We start from the raw sequence: 22,831 nt of genomic DNA, 5'->3' as shown, positions 1-22,831 counted from the left end.
TCCCGCCTTAATTATGACCGTTCCGTGTTTCCACCTGCATTAATTGCACGCGATCGGCGGACCACGAAATTTTGCAAATTGCCGTGTGCGTAGAGCGGGCCGGTAATTAGAGGACGTCTATCGCGAACGACGTGGCTCGTTAACGCGGCATAAAATTTCTGGGTATCCTCTCCGATCCTCTTACTTAAGCCTAACAGTTTTCACGGTATCGTACAGGTAACGCGCTCGCCTAAGCGATAGAATCCCTAAACCCGCGATGAGATCGTGCCAGAATCCATTTTCAATCTTCCCGAAGAATTATTTCAACGCCGACGCGTTGCGACATTTCCGCTTTAACCCTTTGCCGTAATTTAATGAGTCGGACTTGTGATAGAGATTTCTATTAACCCTTTGCAGCCGATGCTATTTTAATTGTAAAACTGATATCATTTTTCTGGTGTACAGTATTTTCATTTCAAGCGACTAAGTGCATTTTATAAAATATAATTAATATATAATTATTTTAATTAATAATATATAACATATAAATTTAATAATTATTTAAATAATTATAACTCGGTTGCTGTAAAAATAATTTTGAATAATAATTAATCAAAATAATTTTTACAGCAACCATGTCTAATTTTAGAAAAATTGTTAGAAATGAACAATGTCTTCGTTGCTGTAAAAATTATTTTAGAAGGTGACGGAAGAATTTTTGTGGTGCCTCAGAGTCACCATTCGAGTGCGAAGGGTTAATAAGCTGTTAGGTATATCAATATTCATCTGTTCCCTTAAGTAGAAATTCAATTTTATTGTCTTGTTAGCAATATTTAAACATTCGAGTAGATTTAAGCACACGATAAATATAGAATTCTTTTATGCAAAAATTCTAATCATAGTAATCGTAAAGAAAATGGTACGGCAAGGGGTTAATGCACGCGATATAGCGTACACCGATCACAGGAGCGTCGAAATAGGGCGTTCACATCAGGGCCCTACGAGGAGTTTCGCGACGGGTGTCGAGAGGGAGCCGGACGCGTTCCGAAGGAGATCCTCGCTAAAACTCTACGGGACAATATATATAAATCTGCTAAATACACTTCCCGGCGTATAATGGATTAAGTATACTTTGAAATCGAAGTAACGTAAAGAAGGTACACGATCGACTATACTACCTTGGGAAACGGTGGGCGGTCTGTTTGTGGGACGGCCGCTATTGATGGACAGCAACGACCAGCATCGCCAGAAAAAAACGAAGATTTTTTCTTCTCTGCTCGCACTTGCTCATCGCTCTCTCTTTCTCTCCTCCACTCTCTCTCTCTCTCTCTCTTACTCTCTCTCTCTTCCTCTCTTACTCTCTCTTTTTCTCTCGTTCTATCACCAAACACATTTGGTTCTCCCTCCCACTAAATTACGTATTTACACTGGCTACTACGGACGCCCGCGACTTTCTAGTCCTCCGAGAGAGATTTCGGGTGTCACACGGTGTCTGAAAAATGAAAATAGTAAAAAAGGGGACGAGGGCGGGGATTGTCCTCGGTTAACCCTTCGCGCTCGAGCGGCGACTCTAAACACCGCTAAGAATTAAATCGTCCAACAAATTAACGTTCGCGTCGTCAAATTATTAATTATACACTGTAAGACTGAAGAATTATTTTGGATTTCGAGTTAAAATGTCACCGACTGCAAGGGTTAATTTCATCTGCATAAAATGCAATAAGTTGCATGAAATGCGATGAGTTGCGTAAAATATAAATAGAAAATACGTCGAAATAAATTATTTATTATTTAGAATTCAAATGACACCGAGTGCAAAGGGTTAATTTGGATAGGGACGGGAGTCCCGGGGTCCCGGGAATCCCGACGAACGGGGTTCGGGAGTTGGGTAAAGAATTTCGAATGAAAAGAAACAACAAAAACCAGTCGGGTTACGATCGAAAACGAACGAACGTGCTATGTTTCGAACAAAAGAAGATTATACATTGGCTTGGTGTGTGTGTGTATGCCTGTTATTTGTACGTGTTCTCTTGGCGTGTGTATATGTGTGCGTGTTATTATAGTATGCGTGTCCGTACACCTCCGAGACGGAAAATCGCTGGGCGCCCGGCCGATCAACGTGAAACCCATCGAATGAGTCGTGTAGATCCTTAAACAAAATCAACATGGCCGCCGTAAACGTATAAACTAATAAAATGTAAAAAAAACAACGTTCTCGATTATCTAAGTAACAAACGATAGTTCAATATCTCTTTCCCCCATTTCGTTACAATGTGTGGCCCTTTCCTACCATTTTTTGTCCGTTACGTTTTCCACCATTTTTTTCTCTTCTGCCTGACATAACCTGCCATCGTTCCTCGTCGAAAGCACACGCCGGGATCGATCCGAAGTCGATCCATTCTCTCTCTCTCCTCCTTTCTCTCTATCACTCTATCTCTCTCACTCTCTCTATCTCGCTATCTCTCTCAAAATCCCTCTCTCAATCTGTCAACCCAATATTCCGCGTCTCGAACCGTTCGCATCGTGTTTCCTCCGTTTCTTTCGCAGACGTGTCAACGTATCAATAACGCGACTAAAAATCTAATTCACCAGGGGTGTAAGGGAACGCGGGGATCGATTTGGCTCGCGATCTGTCGCGATACACTCTGTTCAAAAGCGATTCGTCGTCGCCGGATCGCCGGACGCTAGGGGACCCTGCGTAATCCCAAACTTTTTTAAACCTAAACCGCCGCCGAATTTCGTCTTACATTCTAACCGGGTTACAAAAAAAAAAAGAAAAAAAAAACAGAAAGAAAACAGGAAAAGAAAGAAAGAAAGAAGAAGAAGAAACGCGTTTTTATGCCATACACTAATTTCCGTCGGCTAATTTACAGGAACACGCCTAAACCTAGGATCCAGTGGAACGTGTGGATCCGGGCTCTCGATCGTCGCTACACTCGAGCCCCTGCACACCTAATAAAACGAACAGCAATTGCCGCGCGAGCGCGCTCGCGCCTAAATCAATTTCGTCTAAACTTAAAGGCGAGACGCAGCGTTAATTTTTACACAGAGTCCTGGGACTTTTTCTTTTTCATTCCGATCCTTACCGATAATACTGACGATGCAAATCCGCGGGCCCTAGATCGTCCACGATCGTCGCGGCGCCTTGGTTTTCCCCTTCCCCCCCCCCCCCCCCCCAATATCCCTTTTTTGGAATCGATCCATCGTCCCCGCGTTCGCAATTGGATAAACTTCTACTGATCGACGCCGGAAAAGAAAAAAGTCTTAAACCCTATCGCTGCCGCGGAGTGGCCCCGGGGATCGACGCGATTTCCCTCTCGATCACTTTTTCGACGTTAGATCGTTCACCGATCTTTGGAGAATCATCGATGGATTCTCGAAACGAAATGAAATCTATGCTTTCGTTCGTCGGTGGTTAGTAAAGAAACACAACAATTTTTTAGATTTAGGAATGTTCCGTGGATCAACTCGGCTTGTAGATCGCCGATCTTCACGATTGGTTGCTGGCTAATCAGACCAAAGGGTTACTACTTGCTCAGAGATTGTATTGTTTATCGAATCTATGAGCGTTAATTGAAAAATAAAAAGCGTCTTTAACAACTGAAAATATCCATTTTAATTATCGATTTAAATATCGACTCAAACATCAACTGAAATGTCGATTTAAATATTGATTTAAATGTCAACTCAAATATCGACTCAAATATTTATGAAAAAGGGGAGGGCGATCGGATTTAATTATCCTAGTCGGTGCACCAAGTGAGAAAGAAAATTTCTCTACGTGAAACAAAAATCATTCTTCAAAATAACCATTTTCTAGTTAGCCATTAGTTTCCAGTGCTCTAAATGGCAATAATTGGTGCACAAAACTCGCAGCTCAGGTGATCGAAGCTACGTATATCTACCTACGATAGCTAGCGTTTAGCTACCTAAGGCAGCCATTGTTTAGCTACCGTCTTATAAAATATAACTTTGGTCTGATTACCAGCGCGATTAATGTGTGCCTGGCGGTGAAAGGTCGGCGATCTACGTCATACTTCGCGAGAGGGAAACGCGCGCGCGTCCGGGGCACGGCGGTCCGCGAGACTCGTTTCCTTCCTGTTCTCCTCGATGACGGTTGATGATGAGTTCCTCGGATGTGGTGCCCCGAAGAGAGGATATTAAAGAAAAAAAAAACGGTCCGACGAAAACTGCGTTTCTGCGGGTATTTAGAGCAAGGTCGCCCGTAGCAGGGAGAACAGCGGGTCGAAGAAGAGGGGACACGGGTCGGTTGCGGCGCTTAGGCGCCGGTTAGCTAAGTTCCCTAATGGTTACGGCCACTGGCTGTACAGCTGGACCTGCTCGCGGGTGAAGCAGACCGAGAGCGGCTTCACGAAGTGGGCGTCCACGGCTCGGCAATGGGGACAGGCGAACACGCGGCTGTAGTCCGAGTAGAAGTTCAGCCGCTGGTGTGGATAGATCAGTGGCTTCTGGCAGCTGTTGCACTGGAACAGAGAACGGGACGATTGCGTTTTACTCGGGGTAGGGACAAGGTTAGTCTCATTTCCTCCGGATTCACTGATTCCGGTGGCTGGAGGACAGTATTCGGCTCGATCTTGACGAAATGATCGTTAATATAACAGAGAAGATATAATAGAGAGTTTCGCCGAGTGATTAGATTGAAAAGTAGATCCTCTTTCTCGCAGGTTTACATATTCCTCAAAAAATACTATTGGTGTCGAACTTGCTTAGAAAGTAGACAAAATGATGAAAAGAATATTTACTAAGTAGTCGATTCAAATTTAATTTTCTAAAGTGAACTTTGAACCCTCAACTGGTTCTAGCTCGCAAGCTCTGCCAAGAAAATTAATTAAAAATTAAATTTATTTCTCAGATTCTGTCTGCTTGAAAAAATCTCAAAAAATTCTCAAAACCTTCTTCATATTTCTACAATATCACACAAAAATTTCCATTGCCAAAAGTTTCCTCAAGTTTTCAGCATAAAATAAAATTGACCAGAAAAGAGGAGCCAAGATTATAGCACCCTCCTGTACACGATCTCTCTTAATGAAAACATTAATTCTGCGTCCAGTACCGATGATTAATTAGTTCGCCGTTAGTTCCGGGATCGTATTCGATACACGGTGAGAACGTTATCGCAACGGGCACCGGTTAAACGCTGTCACGGAAAAAGGGGGGTGACGAAGCGCGATAGCCGGGCGTCTAAGTGCGGACGCGGGACTTCGCAACGCGTGTTAGGCGCACGAGCGGAAAGATCGCCGGCTAAATAGGAAACCCGAGACACACACTCACCTTGAGTCGCTCGGTGCAACAGGGCATGGCAGCGAAGATATCGTAGCTGTACATCGTTCCAAGGACTAAGCTAGAGCCGTCCCACGGCTGGGTGCAGCAACGGCAACGCACCGGCTGGCCGCCGCTGCCTTCCAGGCAGCTCATGCACACCGCTGACAGGAACTGCGTGCGACCTTCGACCTTCACCTGGAACAATCACCGGAGCGACACCGATTTAGATTATACGATCATTTATGCGATCTTTTATTAATTGATACGAACTGCCTTCAATTCTTTAAGATTCTTGGAAAATAAATAATAGAAATATTCGAATTAATAAGCTGAATTATTAGAGGGTGCAGACAATGTGCAGTACAATAGCAATTAGGGGATGCCTGATTTAATCCTTACTTTCTTAGTATAAAAATTGTTTTAGACGCGGTAGAAAAATTCTAGTGGTGCATTAGCGTGTAAAGGGTTAATTTATACTGGACTTTAAAATTTGTTTAATGAAAATCTATTGAAATCTACTGAAGAAATAAATATCCAGAGAATTAATGAGCTACTTGAGAACAGAATGAGACGATTTAAATTAATTGTGAATTATTATAAAATAAATATAGACAGCAAAGGGCAATACAAAAATATTACTTGAAACCGCTTCATCTCAAATTTTATTTTTAAATAACGACAGTGGAAATAACGATCAGAGATTTAGAGTCGTCATCTTTTTGCTTCTGTTCCAAATAAAATCTGACGTCGCCTCGCAAGGCGCGCGACATACCAAGAGAGACGGGAGAGAGAAGACGGTCCCCAGAAGCGAATGATTCGTGGGACTTACCTCGGCGCAGGCAGGCGAGTGCTGTCTCGGGGACAGGAAGAACGTGCCGTCGACGAGCGGATACCTGTCAAAAACGAGCATAGGCGCGCGGCACAGCACGCAGGACACTCTGGACCACTGTAGCGCGGCCAGCGTCGACAGGATGAAGCATCTGGTGTCGTCGTTGCCGTGGTTGCCCTCGTCTTCCATCTGCAAGCATAAAGGAAGGGTACAAATGAGTCTCCGTGGCCACACTGACAAAACAATTTCGACGACGAACGAGCGTATACGCGCGCAGCTCGAACGCGAAAGAACCGCGACTCCTTTCGTTCCGACCTAAATTGGGCTCGGGTAATTAAACGACCGGCTTTTCGGCGCCGCGCGGAGGGCATAGACCTTGGCTATGCTGCAATCCCGCTTCCGGTTCCCTGGTAGGTCGGCGAACCATCGTTTAAACGCGAAATTGCCCATCCGGAGTTCCCCGGGTAGAACGGTCCCCGCGATATAAAGTCGCGATATCAGTGGCAAAAGGGGAAAATGTCCCTGTAGGACGTAAAACGAAGTCGGGAGGACAAAGTGCCGTGGAAGTTACGAGGCGGGTCGCCGAACGGGTCGCCGGGAATCGAAAATACGGAGGACCGTTGCGCGGAAAGGCCGAAACGACGCGCTCTTAAGGGGTGGTTTTGGACGAAGAGGTTAAGAGGCGGTCACTCTTTAAATTTTTCTGTGGTAAAAACATATCTGAAGATAATCCAAGGTCTTACATGTTTTATTTCAAATCTTAAAAAAATAGGAAAAGTTATCTCATTTTTTCTAACAAAAAATGCAATGTTAAAAATAATCAAATTCACAGCGGTGAAACTTGCAACTTTTAAAGAAATCCTCCAATCATTCCTGGCATTTTAAAATCGACCATCGTAATTTATTATTAATTTGCACCAACTCCACATCCCTTAAAAAAATATATTCTCACCTAAAGACCTTTAACTTTGGTAATCTTTGAATTTTTTAAATTACTAAATAAATTACTAAATATTTTCATTCTTGCGACTCACAACAACAGTTTCACTATTTAATAACACAATGTTATTCTTTAATCATAGACTTCGCATGCATAAAAATGATCTCGGGACGTGACGGAGCAATTTCAGCGGCGTCGCCGCTCGAGCTTAAAGGGTTGAAACATCGTGAAAAACCAGGAGCGAAGAAGGTTCTAGACGGCGACCAGCCCTTAATGACAAAGGAAGCGACGAAGGGCGGAGGGGTCGGCGGAGGATAATGCGAAGACAGGAAATGAGGGGAAAAAAAGAAGACGACGCCGAAGGAACCGTGTAGCACCGGTGGCGGCTGAATAACGAAGCGAAGGTTAAGGTCGGAGGTAAAAGGTGGAAGGATTTTCTGCCGGTAGGGCGAGCCGCTCCAGACGAGGACGTTTATAACCACGGTAAATATCCTGCTGAAACTCTCCCCTGGCCGCCCGTAGCCGCCGCCGATCATCGATCATAAAGAAAGAGGAAGAAGAAACGGGGAGGGAGGGAGGGAGAGGGAGGAAGGAGAAAACGGCAGCCGACGGCGACGGTGTTGTTGAACCTGCCCGCCTCGCGTTTTCACGACGAACACCAACCGGTTATCAATTTGCGGGCTTGTCAACTATGTGCGCGACCGTTCGCGGTTACTCGTTAGAGCCTTTCCACGGCAATGGTAACACGCCTTGGCCCGAAGTCGATTCCGCCGTCCTCGCGAGAGGCTGTCCTCGCGTTAAAGCGGCGCTACTCATCGACCGCTTGTCAACCGCGACACGACTTTGTGGATTTATTTAACGGGCACCATAAAGCCGACGTACTCGCCGCTCTACGGTTACGTTGTACCATGTCGGAGGACAGTACACGGAATTTTTGTCGGTGTTCCCGGCGAACGACCGCGGTGTTACAGCGCCGGATCGCAGCCGCGAACAGCGTCTTTCTATTAGGTTGTCCCGTAAGTTTCTTCCGCGCTACGCTACGAATGACTCCAAGTGGCTGTATTTATATAAATATGCAGGCTTATTTCTTAGCCGTTTATGACATCGGTTTCAGTCGTTCCAGAGCTCTTTCAAAGTACGCTTCGTTGGTGTCAAAGCATCAAAAAAAGGGAAGATCATGGGATACCCTAATATTAGTATCAATTGTTCGAGGAGCGGTAAAACGTGTTTTATTCGAGTCGTGCGCATAGGAGAGAATTTTCCACGGCGACGGAGAGGAGTTAAAAAAAAACGCTCTCTCGCGTTTAAAATCGATCAGCTTTCCCCGGAGAAAGTATTTTCGATCGCGGCGGACTCTGCGAGAGGCCAAGGGCAAGAGCCCCAGGGTCTGCAGGGCTGCTCTGCTGGATGCGCGCGAGCTTTCCGGCTCGAGAACGTGGCACGTTGCCAGGCCTGCCAAGAGGTCTCTCTCTCTCTCTCTCTCTCTCTCTCCTCTCTTCTCCGAGTGGATGGAGTGCTGCTCGCCGAGGGACCTAGCCGGTGGAGAAGAGGCCGGGGAGAGATCGAGAAAAAGAGGAGCCGCGGCTCGAGAGTCTGGGAATCTCTGCTCCCAGGGACTGATCACCGCGGAGGAGGATGCGTCCATCAGCACTGAGCGAACGGACCACCGCGCGTTATCCACGAGAGAATGGCCGCTTCGCGGTGGTTCTTCGAACGAATAAATTGGACTGTCTGTTTTCCGGTTAGATCGCCGCGCTGGACTGTGGAAGCCCCTTTCGCGAATTCGGTTCGTACACGGAGGAAAGCGTCGCGACTTTAACACTGAACCTAACAAAATTTATAAGGGATTTGTGAATATTTTTTAAAACGTTATTATAATCGGATTTATTTTAACTTTGTACAACGTTAGAATATATAACTTGTACAACGTCTATTAACCCTTTGCACTCGAAGCCATTTCAGCTATAAATCTAAAATAATTTTTCTAGCTTATAATATTTCCATTGTATGTGACAAAATGTATTTTATAAATATGAAATTGTTTCTTGTGACTCGTGCCAATAGTTTCACCGTTAAGAACATTGTTAGTATAAAATTTATTTTTAAAGACGTGACAAAATAATTATAGTGGTGCCTTAGAGTCACCACTCAAGGAAATATTTTTCTATGAATTTTATATTTGATTTTATATATCCAGGGGCACGGAATTAAATGACTGTATTCTCGCAGAAGTTTTTAATCGATCACATTCTTCGAGAAGCTGTTTTTCCGACTTCTTCAAGTTTTTCTAACTTCAGAGTTCCGGTCCCGTGCCGAAATTGCGAGATGCGAGAGCGGAACGCGACCGTTCAATCACGATCCGCCGTCGCGTCTCTCTCGCTTCCACGCGCGCGTGCGCGCGCGCGCAAAACAAAGACGAGGAAGGCCTCTGTCTGGCGTCGACGGCTCCACTCGATCATACAACCTTTGTCAATCGCGACGATATTGGACTGTACAGGGGAGAATCTACTTAATCGGAGGAGCGACGACGGCGCTTTTTTTCTTTTTTCATATCCTCGGCCGAGAGGACGGAAGGGGTCGCCGACCCTGCGGATAATTTCGTCGACGGTTAAAAGGCCAAGGGGTTGGGAGGTACGCGGCGCGGAGAGCATAAATCGCGTCGTTTCACTCCCCGGTAACGGAGGAGGATTACGACGCCGGATTATCGGAATTCAATAACAACGGTGCAAATAAACAGCGACCGGCCCGCGGCGACACGCTATGATAAACTCGGGTAACGAGTGGGAAGAACCGTGGGCTCACGGTGGATGAGGGGGGGATATGGCGGAAGGAGTCGGGAAATCCTCGTGGCGACGGTGAACCTTTCTGTGCTCGGTGAACGAAAGGATGTCCGGTTTTGGAGTATTCTTACGGTTATGTCGAGATTACGGCAAGGTTATGTTAAAATTGTATCGAGGTTATGTCAAGATTCTGTTGAAATAATATCTAGGTTATGTCAATTTTTCATACTAGCCATTTTATAACTTTAATCATTGAAAAATAAAAGATTTGAAACAATTAATTTTACCAGTTGCTAAATTTAGCATTAAGCTTGGACATTAACAATTTAATATCATTTAAGAACAAAACTATTGACCAAACCGTCCAGCACTGACAGAAGAAGATTGCGGTGAACAAGCATCGTCCGATCGTTCTGACAAGATAAGACAAAATCCTACAGTATTTCGAGCATCCTCGTTGTCTAGGAGTTTCGACCATAACAGATTGCTTCCGTACGAGTTGCGACACACAAGGCTCAGAGAAGTCTAAGGGCATTATGACAGTGGGATTAAATGGAGGAAGAGTTCCCCGCCGTCCAGTCTCCTCCGAGAATTCCTTCTTCTCTTGTTCATTGTATTATTTTCTTTTTCGTTGGAACGCGCGAAATAGCATACAATTTTGACGTCTTCCGACTGACATACGCTGCTACACGTTTTCGTCATTATGCGAGTCATGCCCTGCACATATTTCTTATGCGTTATTGCGAGCTTCCTTTCTTGTCTCTTCTTTTAGTACATATTTTATTTTTAGTGCATATTTTTATAGTTAGAGAAATATATGTACCAATTAGACTGTGGATTATTTTGCAAAATTAAATTTTTCTGTGTTGTAGGAAAAAAAAGGTTAGTTAAAAATGTGTTCTATTGAACCCTTTGACTGAGGACTGTTTTCCCAATTTGACTAATAATTAAAATACGAAGATATTTCCTTTTTTTAACTGAAATTGTTCGCAATTAATTATGGATTTATAATCACAGTACAGTGACAATTATAATATAGTAATACCACCGGGTATTCTCTGTAAGCCCGGGGGAACATTTATTGCTAAATAAATTTTAGTATTAAATGAACGATTTAAATTCTCTGGGTCACAAATGACACAGCCATTATTGTATGAAGTTTGACCATGTCAATACATCAAAAATCAACGTCTAACTGCACTTAAATTCTCCCAAAAATCCGCTCAAATCTCTACTCCACTGACTACACACATTCTCGCAATAAACGCGTAAAATCTGTAGACCGAAAGCTGCAGCAATTTTTCATCGCGGTCCCGCGCACGTGGAAACGGGAAGGTCGGCCGCATGGAAACGGAAAGATTAAGACAGTCGCCGTCGTCTCCCGGTGACATTCGTCGTTTAAGGGCCGCGGTATCGCCGCGAGTACAAAAGCGGAAGCAAACCGAGGCCGATCGTAACGAATTTTACGCGCGTCTATATAACCCGGCTTTTATCGTTCGGGGACCTATGGCCGGTCGGCAGCGACGTTAAGGGCTAAGTAAGAGCGCGTCCCCGGCCTAGGACTCCCGACAAATCCTCGGCCGCTGCGTTTTACTTTCCGCGTGGGCTTCTTCTTCTTCTTCTTCACCTGCCCGCACCACGCTTTCCCCGCTCCGTTTCCCTCCCTTTCTCCCGAGCGAAACCGTCCATAAAAAGACGGCCGATGTTTTTCAATAAGCTCCCACCCCCGCGCGCTCGATGCGAGATCAATGCCCCGCGAGGTTCTTTAGACTCTACGGCCTCCCCTGGCCGAATATTCCGCTGAGCAGACTTTCTAGTCGGTTGTCGAGTTCCTCTTCGAAGATGTCGTTATTAACCCTTTATACTATGATAACGAGTTAGGCAGATGACGAATATTTTGTATGTAAATTGCAATGAAGTTTCTGTGATCGTGAGATGTAGACTTTCTTATAAACATTGTATTAACTAGAAGAGTTTTAATTTAATTTTCGCGTACAATACCATTGCTCTAGAATTTCGTCTTAATTTTTCATTTTTGATATTACCGATCTTTAGCCGTGTCTACCTATTTCACAACTGATTATTCAGTTTATAATAACTGATAAATATAATACAACTGATATAACTAATATAATAATTTATATAAAATTAAATATACTATAATAATACAGTATAAATATAATAAATAAGTAACCAACAAATGAACTCATGTGCCCCAAGAAGCATCCAACGACTCGCAAGAATGCGACGTTCGCAATAAAAGGGACGTCCATACCCAGGTAACGACATGTCGCCGGACAAAGGAAGAAAGGTTATTAAGTTTCCGCCTAATTCTCTGTCGGAGAAGATCCCCAGCTCCTAGCAGGAGCAGTCGTCTCCTGACGACGAGCCAGAGGACGCCGTCCCGCCGAAAAACTTGGCTCGGCCTCGGCTGGCATCGGCGACGAGCTCGTAAATACGGCAACGAGTGGGCGGATCGTAGCCGTGAGTAGTTAACGCGAGTACACTGCTCTCTCCCTCTCCTCTCTCTTTCTCCTTTTGGTTTGGTTTCTCTCCGTCCGTCTCGGAGGATTTATGGGCAGCCGGGACAAAGGAGGCGCGCGGAAAGGATCGCCGGCGCGTGTCCCGTCGACCGGAAAAAGGAACAGCGGAGGCTGGGAGAGCCGCGATAACCGAGCAACTTCTGTCTGTCTTGGCCTCTTCCCCCTTAGCGTCGTACTCTAGGCCTTTCCCCCCTTGGCGTCCGCTCTCCAGGCTTCTTCCCCCTTAGCGTCGCTCTATCGGACTCTCGCCTCTTTGCGTCGCGTACTCTAGGCCTTTTCCCTCCTTAGCATCGCTCTCTAGGATTCTTCGCTCCTTAGCATCGGTTTCTAGGATTCTTCCTCCTTAGCGTCGCTCTCTTGGACTCTTCCCCCATTGGCATTGCTCTATCGGATTCTCTCCCCTTTGCGTCGTACTCTAGGCCTTTCCACCCCGTAGCGTCCGCTCTCTAGACTTTTTTCCCTCTTAGCGTCGCTCTCTTGGACTCTTCCCCCCTTGGCGTCGCTCTATCGGACTCTCGCCCCTTTAGCGTCGCTCTCTCGACCAACTTCCCCCCTTAACTTCGCTCTCTCGGTCTCTTCCCCCCTTAACATCGCCCTCTAGGCCTCTTCACCCCTTAGCGTCCTCTCTCTCGGTCAACTTCTCCGGTTTTCCACCCTCCCCCATGTATCAGTCGCGAGATGACCCACTGTCGCTCGCCGGAAACCAAAGAAAGCTCTCTTCCCATTAAGTCGGCTTGCGTGTCTCGTCATGCGCGAAAATAATCGCTGCTGCTGCTACGCAGAAGACCGAGAGAGTTCCGATCGCCAGGACACTAAACGCATCCCTCGTTTCGAGGGCTTAACGCGTCCGTTCACGGGCCACCGGACACCATGACTCGGAATCGCTCGAGGTGAACGAGCTCTCTCCGGCCGGCCTCTGTATTCCCAGACGCCCGAAATTTGCGGGGGTGGACGTCGGACGCCAGGTGCGCTCTGCGGTACTTCTTTCACGTTTCGCTGATCTCGAGATGACGGATGATAGCGGCTCTTAACAATAAGAGTTTTACAGAGCATCTTCTTTCTTTCTGAAGGAGCAGAGGCTCTGTACTTGGGTTTTGTAGTGTGGATGGGGAGATTTTGCAGTGTGGGTGGGGAGATTTTGTAGGTTTTGTTGGGGAGGAAGAATGGGATGGGTTGATGTAGTGATTATGGGAATATTGGTGAAAGGCTTTCGAAGATTGAGAAAGTTTCCAAAGTTTTATTTGTATGTGCATAGGGTTGCACTTTAGGGGGTTGATTCGAGTTTAGTAAATCTAAGACGCTTGTATAATTTTTTGGTATCTTTTTTTAGCATAAATGATTGTTATAAAGTAGTAGAATTTAATCAACTAATTTCTTAAGTATATAATTTAATTATGAAGATTTTTTAAATTAAGAGATTAAAATCATTAATAAATGTAATATAAAATAATAAATAACATAATACAATTAATATATATTACAATATAGATTACAGTTATTTTAACAACGTGTACAGTTAACAAGTACTGGCTAACAATACCCTAAAGTTGACCCCAAACCCTCACCAAAACAAAACCGTCCCCTCCGCCCCCAATTTCCGAACAAATCCTTCCGCTTCAGAAACTGTCCAGAAACGTCCACTGGTCCCCAAAGGCCACCCCCACAGTCCCAAAACTGTCAAGAGCTTGAAGACCATGGCGAACGCGTCGGAAACCGACAGCATTCGTTTCCCACTTCTCTCCGAGGCATTCACGAACGTAGCCCATCTCCGTATTAATTAATACCGTATTATCCCGAATACCAGATACACACATCCCCTTTTCGACTCCGTACAGACAATGGCATCGGAAAGTTCCGCGAGCAATCCCCCCCTTTCCCTTTATCCCGTGGGGAATATCCCGTTCGTCGTGGGTCCTTTACTTCCCGTCGCGAGTGACCCAGTGTCGTTCGTCGAACAAAGAAACCCTCTTTACGGGGGGAGCGAAGCCCGGCGGACGGCGCTCTCGCGTGAAAATAATCGATGGCCGCCTTCGCCGCGACGACTCTCCTCTCTCCTCCTTGCGCGGCGAGCGGCGGCTTGTCTCTTCCTCCCCCCGTGATCGAATCGGGATGGTTGACAGCACGGGAAACAGAAGGGTGAGTGGAACAGAAAGGGCGGCGGGTGGTGGAACGGGGGATAGAGAGGGGGGGGAGGCGACCGACAGATACGAGGAACGCCCGACGGGACTTCTATCCGAGTGAAATTGCGGTCCCTAATATTATTGACAACTGATACCCCCGTGGCAGACAAGAGCGGCAGACAAGAGCATGCGGGTGGTTTCCGTCGGAGCGTGTGCGAGCGGGTAGAGGAACAGGCGAGCGCGCGCGCGCGAGCTGAGTTTTATCGGGCTGAGGGGTGAAACTATTTCCCCGGCGCGATAACGCGCGACGCATCCATCCACCCGGAGGAATTTAAAACGCGGCGGTGGCTTGAGGGGGAGGAGGGTACGGCGGCTTTGTTGTTCGGTAAAATTCAATTCCGACGATGTTGCGCGTCTGATAGAGGGGCTAGAGGGGAGAGAGAGAGAGAGGCAGCCGCGTTTTCTCATTGAATTTGCCTTCCTTCCGTGTCTCGCCCGATATTAAAATACACGCCGCGTCCGACGATGTGGCTTATTTAATCATGGATCCCGAAAAATTCAGTACCGGCGTACACACGCGGTCGGAGGTATACCGCGCGTGGTATACTCTCTCTTTCTCTCTCTTGCCTGCCGTAATTCTTCCCGATGCAATTTCGGTCGCGTTGCAAAATAGCACGCGGAAAGCATCCGGCTGAATACAACTTCCTCGATGAAATTCCCTTTCGACGGAGGATGCTACTTCTGTCTCGAATTTACCCACGGTCTTAAGCGTTTTTATTGTGATAGGTGCATTAAAGTGTCGATGATGGCTGGTTTTGACTAATTTAATTTATTAAATAATGATAGACGAGATAAAAATCGTTTAAATCAATTAACAACTAAACAAAAAAATATCCACCACGTCAGGAAATTACGTATACGTTAACATAAATCTTCTGACGATAATTAAAAAATTCAAACAAACAATTTACAATCGATCCACCCTCGCGTCTCCCAAAAATCCACAAGATCAACAGTCCACTATTTAATAGCGTCCAGATATTAACTATTACCTAGTGCCAAATCTCAGACAAAAATTTCGCCAAAGAAAAATGTCTCGTACCATCAAACAAGCTATTTTCCTCGCGACTGGTATCGATCGGTTTACACGAGGGCGCAGAGAAAGTAGAAGTGGATCCACGCGAACCGGGAAGATGAAAATCCCAGGGCCCCCGCTTGGCGGGATACCTTTGAGGAAGTTTATCGCACGTCAAACGCTTCCCGGCTTTCCGCGCCACGGGCCCGGAGAACAAAGAGAGAAAAAGAACGAATCGGGGAGAAAAAGCGAAAGGAAACAGCGGGTAGCTTTCGCACGGCCGGATGCGACCGGGGATGCTTGGTAAGGGACGGCGGGAGAGGGGGAAAAGGAGGAGAAGGAGAGTGAGCTATAGGAAACGAACGGACGCAGTCTTCCGGCGCTTTACAAGATTTTTCCCGGTAATTCCGCCCGGCTAAGCGGCTTACTCTCGATTTCCGGATGGAAAGACGATTACGCGTAATTGCGATTGGAAAAAGAGAGAACCCGACACTCGAGCAAGCTCCCGGCTTCGCGACTTTATGACGTAGGGAGGGCTCGCGAGGAAAAGCGGCCCGCGAGAGGCCGGGCCGAGCGTTTTTCTTCCGTTCGCGCACTTTTTCGAACGGACGCATGTATATACGTACATATATATACATACATATATATACATACATATATATATAGTATGTATGCATATAGTACCATGTTTTCGAGCTCGCGTTTCATCCGAGCACCCTCCCGCACCGATTCTCAACCCTTCGCTCGTTAATTATGCATCGCGAAGGGAGAGCCGATCCGGAGGCTCTCGAATTTCCTCGAATCACGCGGACGGAGGGGCTCGTTGCCAGTCTGCAGGCACGGGGAAGTTCTTTGTCTACGTCTCCTTTGACAGGTGGGCTCCATTTTGATTTTCTCAGAGTCCGAAAGATCGCACGCGGTGCCACAATTATGCGAGAAGATTTGTGTTGTTTCAATATTTGTAATCGAAGACTGCATTCGATTATGCGTGGAGAGTTTTATTTTGCTGTTTGTTGCGTTTGAAAAATTGCGAGGTGGCCTTGAATTATGGTGGAATATTATAAAAATTAATATAAGTACTTCTTAAAATTACACCCTTGTATTGCCTATAATGTAATGTTATAAAAATTGATGTGACTAATTCATAAATAAAATCTTTTGTTGTGGATTAGTTTGGGAATTATTTCGTTGATACAATTGGAAGAAATGTGTAACGAAATAGTTCATTATATTATATATTCCTATTATTTCAAATGTATATTATTATATATACTATTAAATTATTTTTAAATATTGTTAGTCTCATAATAAAATGCTTCACAATATAACAGAAAAAGAATCTATTTAAATTACACAAGACAGCTGACAGCAATCTTAATTTTAGAACGAACGACCCTGGTATCATCGCTCTGAAAAAAATTCTCCCATATTCCCAAAAGATCCTCAAAACTGTTCCCAAAACTCCACCTCCAAATCTTATACGGTGCCTCGTTAAAAAATTCGGCGAATCAGAAGACCGAGTCGAGGTCTCGGTAGAAAGAAGGAAGGAAAGGTGCGCCGATAATTGAATTTACAGAGGGAGAGAGAGAGGCCACCAGGTATCGAGTTTCCCGGTGGTCACACTTTCCCCACAGTACTCAGAGTCCACCACATATATATAATACATAACATATATATATTTCTGGCTGGTGTTTCGTACGCGGGTTTCGCAGCCGTGAATCCCAACCCCCGAAAAGCGAAACCATCGTGGAATTAATTGGCGGCGTTTCCAGCGATGCGGCACGTGAACGGCCAGATAAAGAAATGCATTTTTCATGGGGGCGGAGGGGCGGGTAGCAGGGGCGGCCCCGTGGTTATATCGCGATGGGATCGCGAAGCCTGGCAACAGCCTCGTCAGAAACCCTTCGCGATTCGCGGCAGATAACTCCGAGTGACTGGCGTCATTGAAACGGTCCCCCCCTTCCCCCCTGCCCCTTGCCCCTCTGCCCCGCCGCCACTGTCGGATCTGCACGCTTCGCCAGGCGAACGCGCGAAAGGGGTGGGAGAGAACTCGGTTTTCGAATTTTCGAGTCCGGGGGAACTCGTTAACCCATCGATCCCGAGTGTGGAAGCCTAACGAAGAACCTAAGTGGAAATCTAATTTCGCGGGCGGAAGAAACGCGCGCGGAAATTGCTTTTCGTTAATAATAAACGCGCTTACGGGATAGACGAACCGTGAATAAACGCGTTAACCCTTTTTGCACTACGGCTCGTTTTATGTTGCGTTGATTAGCACTTGTTTGTTATTAATGTTTTTAATAATAGGAGCAGATATAATTTTGGTTACTTGTACTGTATTTATTTAGTTCCGTTTCTAGAGTTTGATGATAAAAAAATTCAATTTGATTTCGATTTAGAAGATTATATTATTATTTATTATAGTAGCGTAACTAACTATCGAATTATCAAAATAATTAAAGAAGCTACTATCAAAATAATTGAAAAATAATAAAAGAATCATTTTTACTTAATTTCCGTTTCTCGTCTAAATCAATTTTTATTTTGCGTAAACCTCCACAATCTAATTATCATCGTAAATAATTTTATACTACTCCAATTAATACACTTTCCATATTAAATATATGTACAGCTAAATGGATTCCCATCACCTTTAATACAATATGTAAATTCCGCTCATAAACGGAATTTCCTCGGCATTAAACGAAATCGTTGTTAAATTACCCTAAAATACACAAACGATAGCAAAATCGAATGCCGGAGCACGAACGAAACGGATAAATTTTTCAGTATTCAGTTATCTTACGATCGAAACATGAAATCCGCCCTCCCCTTTTATCCACTCCGCCGGCGGAACGAGAACGATCGAGAGCCCGAGCGCCGATCAATGTTTCACGCGTCCGTGACCTAACGCAGATGTTTCGCCGGTTATCGCCGATCGATCGATCCGTCAAACCGGCGCGAATCATTTGTCGCCGGCCAGATAGAGAAGGGCCGGCGATAAATTGCGACAAAAAACGCGACAGCCACTTCTCGCGCTGCCGTGGGCGAGAGAAACAGCTTCCCACCCGAACAGTGGACAGCGTTGATTGATATACACACGCTGACGATTTTCACGGTGACCGGAAAAAAAATTAAAAACCGAAGGGTTGAGAGAGCGCGGAAACTATGCTACTAAAACTCAAATATAAAAAGAATTTTTATCGGTGGTGAAACAGTGAAATTGTGAACAGGATATTGGTGATTCAAGGGGGCATTGGTGAATATTGTATGCTTTGTTAATTATTGAATTATTAAAAATATTTCTCTTGAAAGCGTTTCTGAAATTTCAATAAATGTAAATAAATGTATATATAAATCTAGATAAATATAGATAAATCTAAATATAAATCCAGATAAATATAAATAAATGTAAATATGATCCTAAAATAAATTAACCTAATCTGATTATTAATATTATAATTAGAATTAGTCATTCACTGAGCACAAGGGTGAAACTCACCCCATCTATTTTGGCACTGTTACCAATGATAAATAGCTTCCTTCAAAAAACAACGTCCGTATTGCAAAACCATTAAAACAATTACAAAGTATAATTACACCCTCTACAGAATACAATTAACCCCAAAGGGTGTCTCTTTTCTTCCTCTGCTTTCTAAAAGGTTAAAACAGTCGATCGTAAAATAGAGATAAGAACGCCTTTCTAAATATAATGAACACAATATACATAATTCCTAACCCTGATCAAGATATCTATACATTCGACATAGAAAAGTGGACGGGTTAATAGAGAACGAGAAACGTCCAGGACACCCTGTAGATCTCCGCGTTTTGCCATCCTCCTTCCCGCTGAGTACATACGCGAGAAGAAGAGCCAACAGGACAGGGGTTCTCGGTTCTCTCGTCCTTATAAATCAGCCACGCGTCGCCGAAGAGGTTAAGGATGGCCCTCTCTGTGCAGAGGGTACGCAAAGCGAGGGAGAGAGAGAGAGAAAGACCGAGAGAGCGCGCGAAAGCGAGAGTGAGAGAGAGAGGCATAAAAACAGAGAGAGAGAGAGAGAGAGAGAGAGAGAGAGAGAGAGAGAGAGAGAAAGGGCCAGAGTCAGGCGAACGTCTGCGAAAGGTCGGATACACGGAATGCCAGGTCGAGAGGGGGGTTGCAGGGTTAGCCCCGCGCCAGGTTCCCGAAGGGTTGTTCGCGGAAAGTAGGGCCCCTCCGTGGAATTTATTGCGCCACGTCGTCGACGGAGTTATGTGCGAGCCTACTCGCAGCGGGGAACCGTCGCCGGGATATTCCACCCTCGTCGACGGTGCCTCTCGACGACCCGGTTCTCGGGGGCCAATCCGGAACCGGATTACCGTCGTCGTCGGCGGCTAGCATGCATGCCCCGACGTTGCCACCGAGAAAGAAAATGGCAGCGAGAGTCCCTCTCATGTCTCGTGCACGCTTCGCCAAGTGAGGAGATAATAATCGTTCACGACGACGAAGCGGCGACAAATGTCTTGCATCGCGTGCAGCGGGGAAGTTTGTTTAACGCTGATTGAATATATTAAACGATTTCAGTAATGCAAGTGAATTGGATAAATCAAGTATGTTAGGTATATTATGTAAATTATGTAAATTAAGCGAACTAGGCAAATTGATTAATGTAAGTAAAATAAGTGAAATAAGTAAAATATGTAAATTAAGTAAAATAAGTAAAATAAGTAAAATATGTAAATTAAGTAAAGAACAATTTATCCGCACAAAAATATAAACTTCACCCTTTACAACGAGCTAAGTCAGAACCTTTTACGACAACTTGACGCGTAGTTACAGCCTATCAAAGATGTGGCAGTACCTTTGATCTCGCCAGTAAATAATCGAGATTGCTTGAAAGAGTGGAGATTGAAGAAAAATCGGCGTTTCCCCCCGGGGGAACAGGCACTCGGCAGTATTCCACCGGGGATCCCCGGGCGATTCGGGTTGGGCCGTGCTTAATTTTAATCCGTTTAAATCTCGCGGAGGAGAGTCTAATTCTCGTCGACACGGCGTAAAGCGCGTTCGAGCGGAATCCCCGGCGATAGGAGCGGAAGGCGGAGCAGCTCTCTCTCTCTCTCTCTCTCTCTCTCTCTCTCTCTCTTTCTCCGACCGTTTTCGGGATCCTCTAATGGCCCGGAGCAGCCCTCGCGAAGGCGGAGGGGAAAGGTCTGCTCGAAGGTGAGTGTGTCTCGAGGAAAATTGTATGGCCTGGACACGTTGGCCCCGCGGAGGCAATCGTCCTAATTGCCGGGCTCGGACGCGGGGTTAATCATTTCTGACATGCACAGGCGCCCCGTTTGCTCCAGGAAATCCTGGAAACGGGAATCGCAATATCTCCCGGCTGTCGGACGCGATCATCGTCGACCGAGAAATCTTACTCTTTCGTACCGAGAAATCTCCTTAGAATTCTCCTTAGAATTCTCGTCGCTTCACGGACCGTCGTTTCATGCGACAGCCCGCGCGGCGCCCATGATAATCGAGCAAACAAATATCTCGCGAGGTTCGTCGGATTAGAAGGGGTAAATTAGCGGGCGAGCTAAATGGCCGGGTCCGATCAACGCCAGACGCGGTAATTGCGGCGACATTTCATGCGCCACGCGATCCCCGTGGCCGAGGAAAATTATAAATAACACACGGGTGCCGTGGCCAGAAAGTGAGAGAGAGAGAGAGAGAGAGAGAGTAGTATCGCGTGCCTTTCGATAATGTAAGGAGGCGTGGAAACGCTGTTTAAACCCCTCGCGTACCCCACGCGCGCCTTGGCCCCGGCGGGGCCGTCTAATTACCCGTTTAAGATAAGATTTTCATCAAACCTTTAGCGGGCCGCGTGATTAACGACGCTATTAAACGACCCGGCTTGGCCCGGAGACTTGGGAAACGTTTCTCCTAATCGAACAACTGATTTTAAGAGACCGCGGGCGCCAAGTTAACATCGATCTACGCTCGTTCGAATGCAACCGCGGCGTGCGTGTTCGTGTTGGGGTAGCAGGTGCGATAGAATGTACGACGACTGTATGGAATTTTTAAAGACTGCCATTTGTTGTTTAATTGGCGGATTTAATACTTGGAATCATTGTTAATCGAGTGGTAGTTTTTATTAACAAGTTGAGCGCAATGTTAGTTCAATATAAGTGACACTAATTTCCGACCGATCTTGAAAATCAATTTTTATTATAATATATTTGAATAAATTGAATTTGACTAAAATGTTTCGAATGCGAAAGAGTGCTAACGCTATTCCTTATGATAAATATTAATTTTCCACATTCGCTTTAATTTATTAAATTGCTTTAACTATGTATGGATTTCAGGGGTTGATTGCCAGCACTGAACGTGCTAATCCAAGGGATATTTCATACAATAGATATTATAATCACTATAATTATAAAATAAAAATTATTCCAGTGATATTTTCAATAATTATTATCCAAGCCATGTTTCCAAGCAATTCTTCCGAATTTTATTCGAAGAATCGTTGGAGTAGCTCTAACTTGACGGCACAAGCAACAGCGATAAATCCAAATTTCGAGAGGGTTAATAATGCAACGCCGACGAATCGTGGCACGGTTTCCGTGCGTGTAAATCAGTTATTGCTCTGCCGGCAGTTTATTTCCTACGGGATCAGGAAGAAAAAGGGGGCCAGAGTGGCGGCCAGGCCAGCGTGTGCTGGGAAACAAATCCGCGGCGCGCCAGGGGCGGCTCTCTCTCTCTCTCTCTCTCTCTCTCTCTCTCTCTCTCTCTCTCTCTCTGCGTACTGTCTGTCAAAAATCCTGAGCAAGCCTCGGCGCGCGAATGAATAAATGAAACGCCGAGACGTGTAAGAGCGAGATAAAAAGAAGCAAAGAGAGAGAGAGAGAGAGAGTAGAGAGAGATATATTAGAGAGAGAGAGAGTAGAGAGAGTGAGGCGAGTGGCTATTCCGCGCGACGTTGCGGAATAAGAAACATAAATTATTAGGTACATAAATTATTTCGTGCATATCCGAGACCAGTCTCTATCCACTCCAAGCCAGTGTATTTCACTAATTAATGCGGCCATACAAAATACATGTTGGGGAAATATGAAGCGGCACCACGTGTCGCTTTCCGCGCACGTTGAACTCGAACTATCTCCGATGATCAATAGATATTTTTGTTGGGTATCGTGTCTGAAACTGGTGTGCTGTCATTCGATGCCTTTGGTGGGAGCAATGGGCGCACTAAACGAAACTAGGCTACTTTAGTGAGTTTATGGACATGCGTTTGTTTAACGCTTGATTTATAGAATA

General features: G+C 45.4%; 1 protein-coding gene across 1 annotated transcript in view; it reads right to left on the bottom strand.

The window, feature by feature from the left end:
- Positions 1-3,167: 3,167 nt before the first annotated feature.
- The window catches only part of Heca (hdc homolog, cell cycle regulator), a 195,416-nt gene continuing 175,752 nt past the window's right edge, over positions 3,168-22,831 (bottom strand). Inside the window, exons 3-5 of the mRNA XM_078176771.1 lie at positions 6,092-6,280; positions 5,272-5,457; positions 3,168-4,463 (exon numbers count right to left, since the gene is read on the bottom strand). Coding sequence (XP_078032897.1) covers positions 4,290-4,463; positions 5,272-5,457; positions 6,092-6,280 — 549 coding nt within the window. The 3' untranslated portion in view covers positions 3,168-4,289. The remainder of the gene's footprint in view (positions 4,464-5,271; positions 5,458-6,091; positions 6,281-22,831) is intronic.

Source organism: Augochlora pura, chromosome 3, assembly GCF_028453695.1.
Source record: "Augochlora pura isolate Apur16 chromosome 3, APUR_v2.2.1, whole genome shotgun sequence".
NCBI lineage: Eukaryota > Metazoa > Arthropoda > Insecta > Hymenoptera > Halictidae > Augochlora > Augochlora pura.
This window is presented reverse-complemented; position numbering and strand designations above follow the sequence as displayed.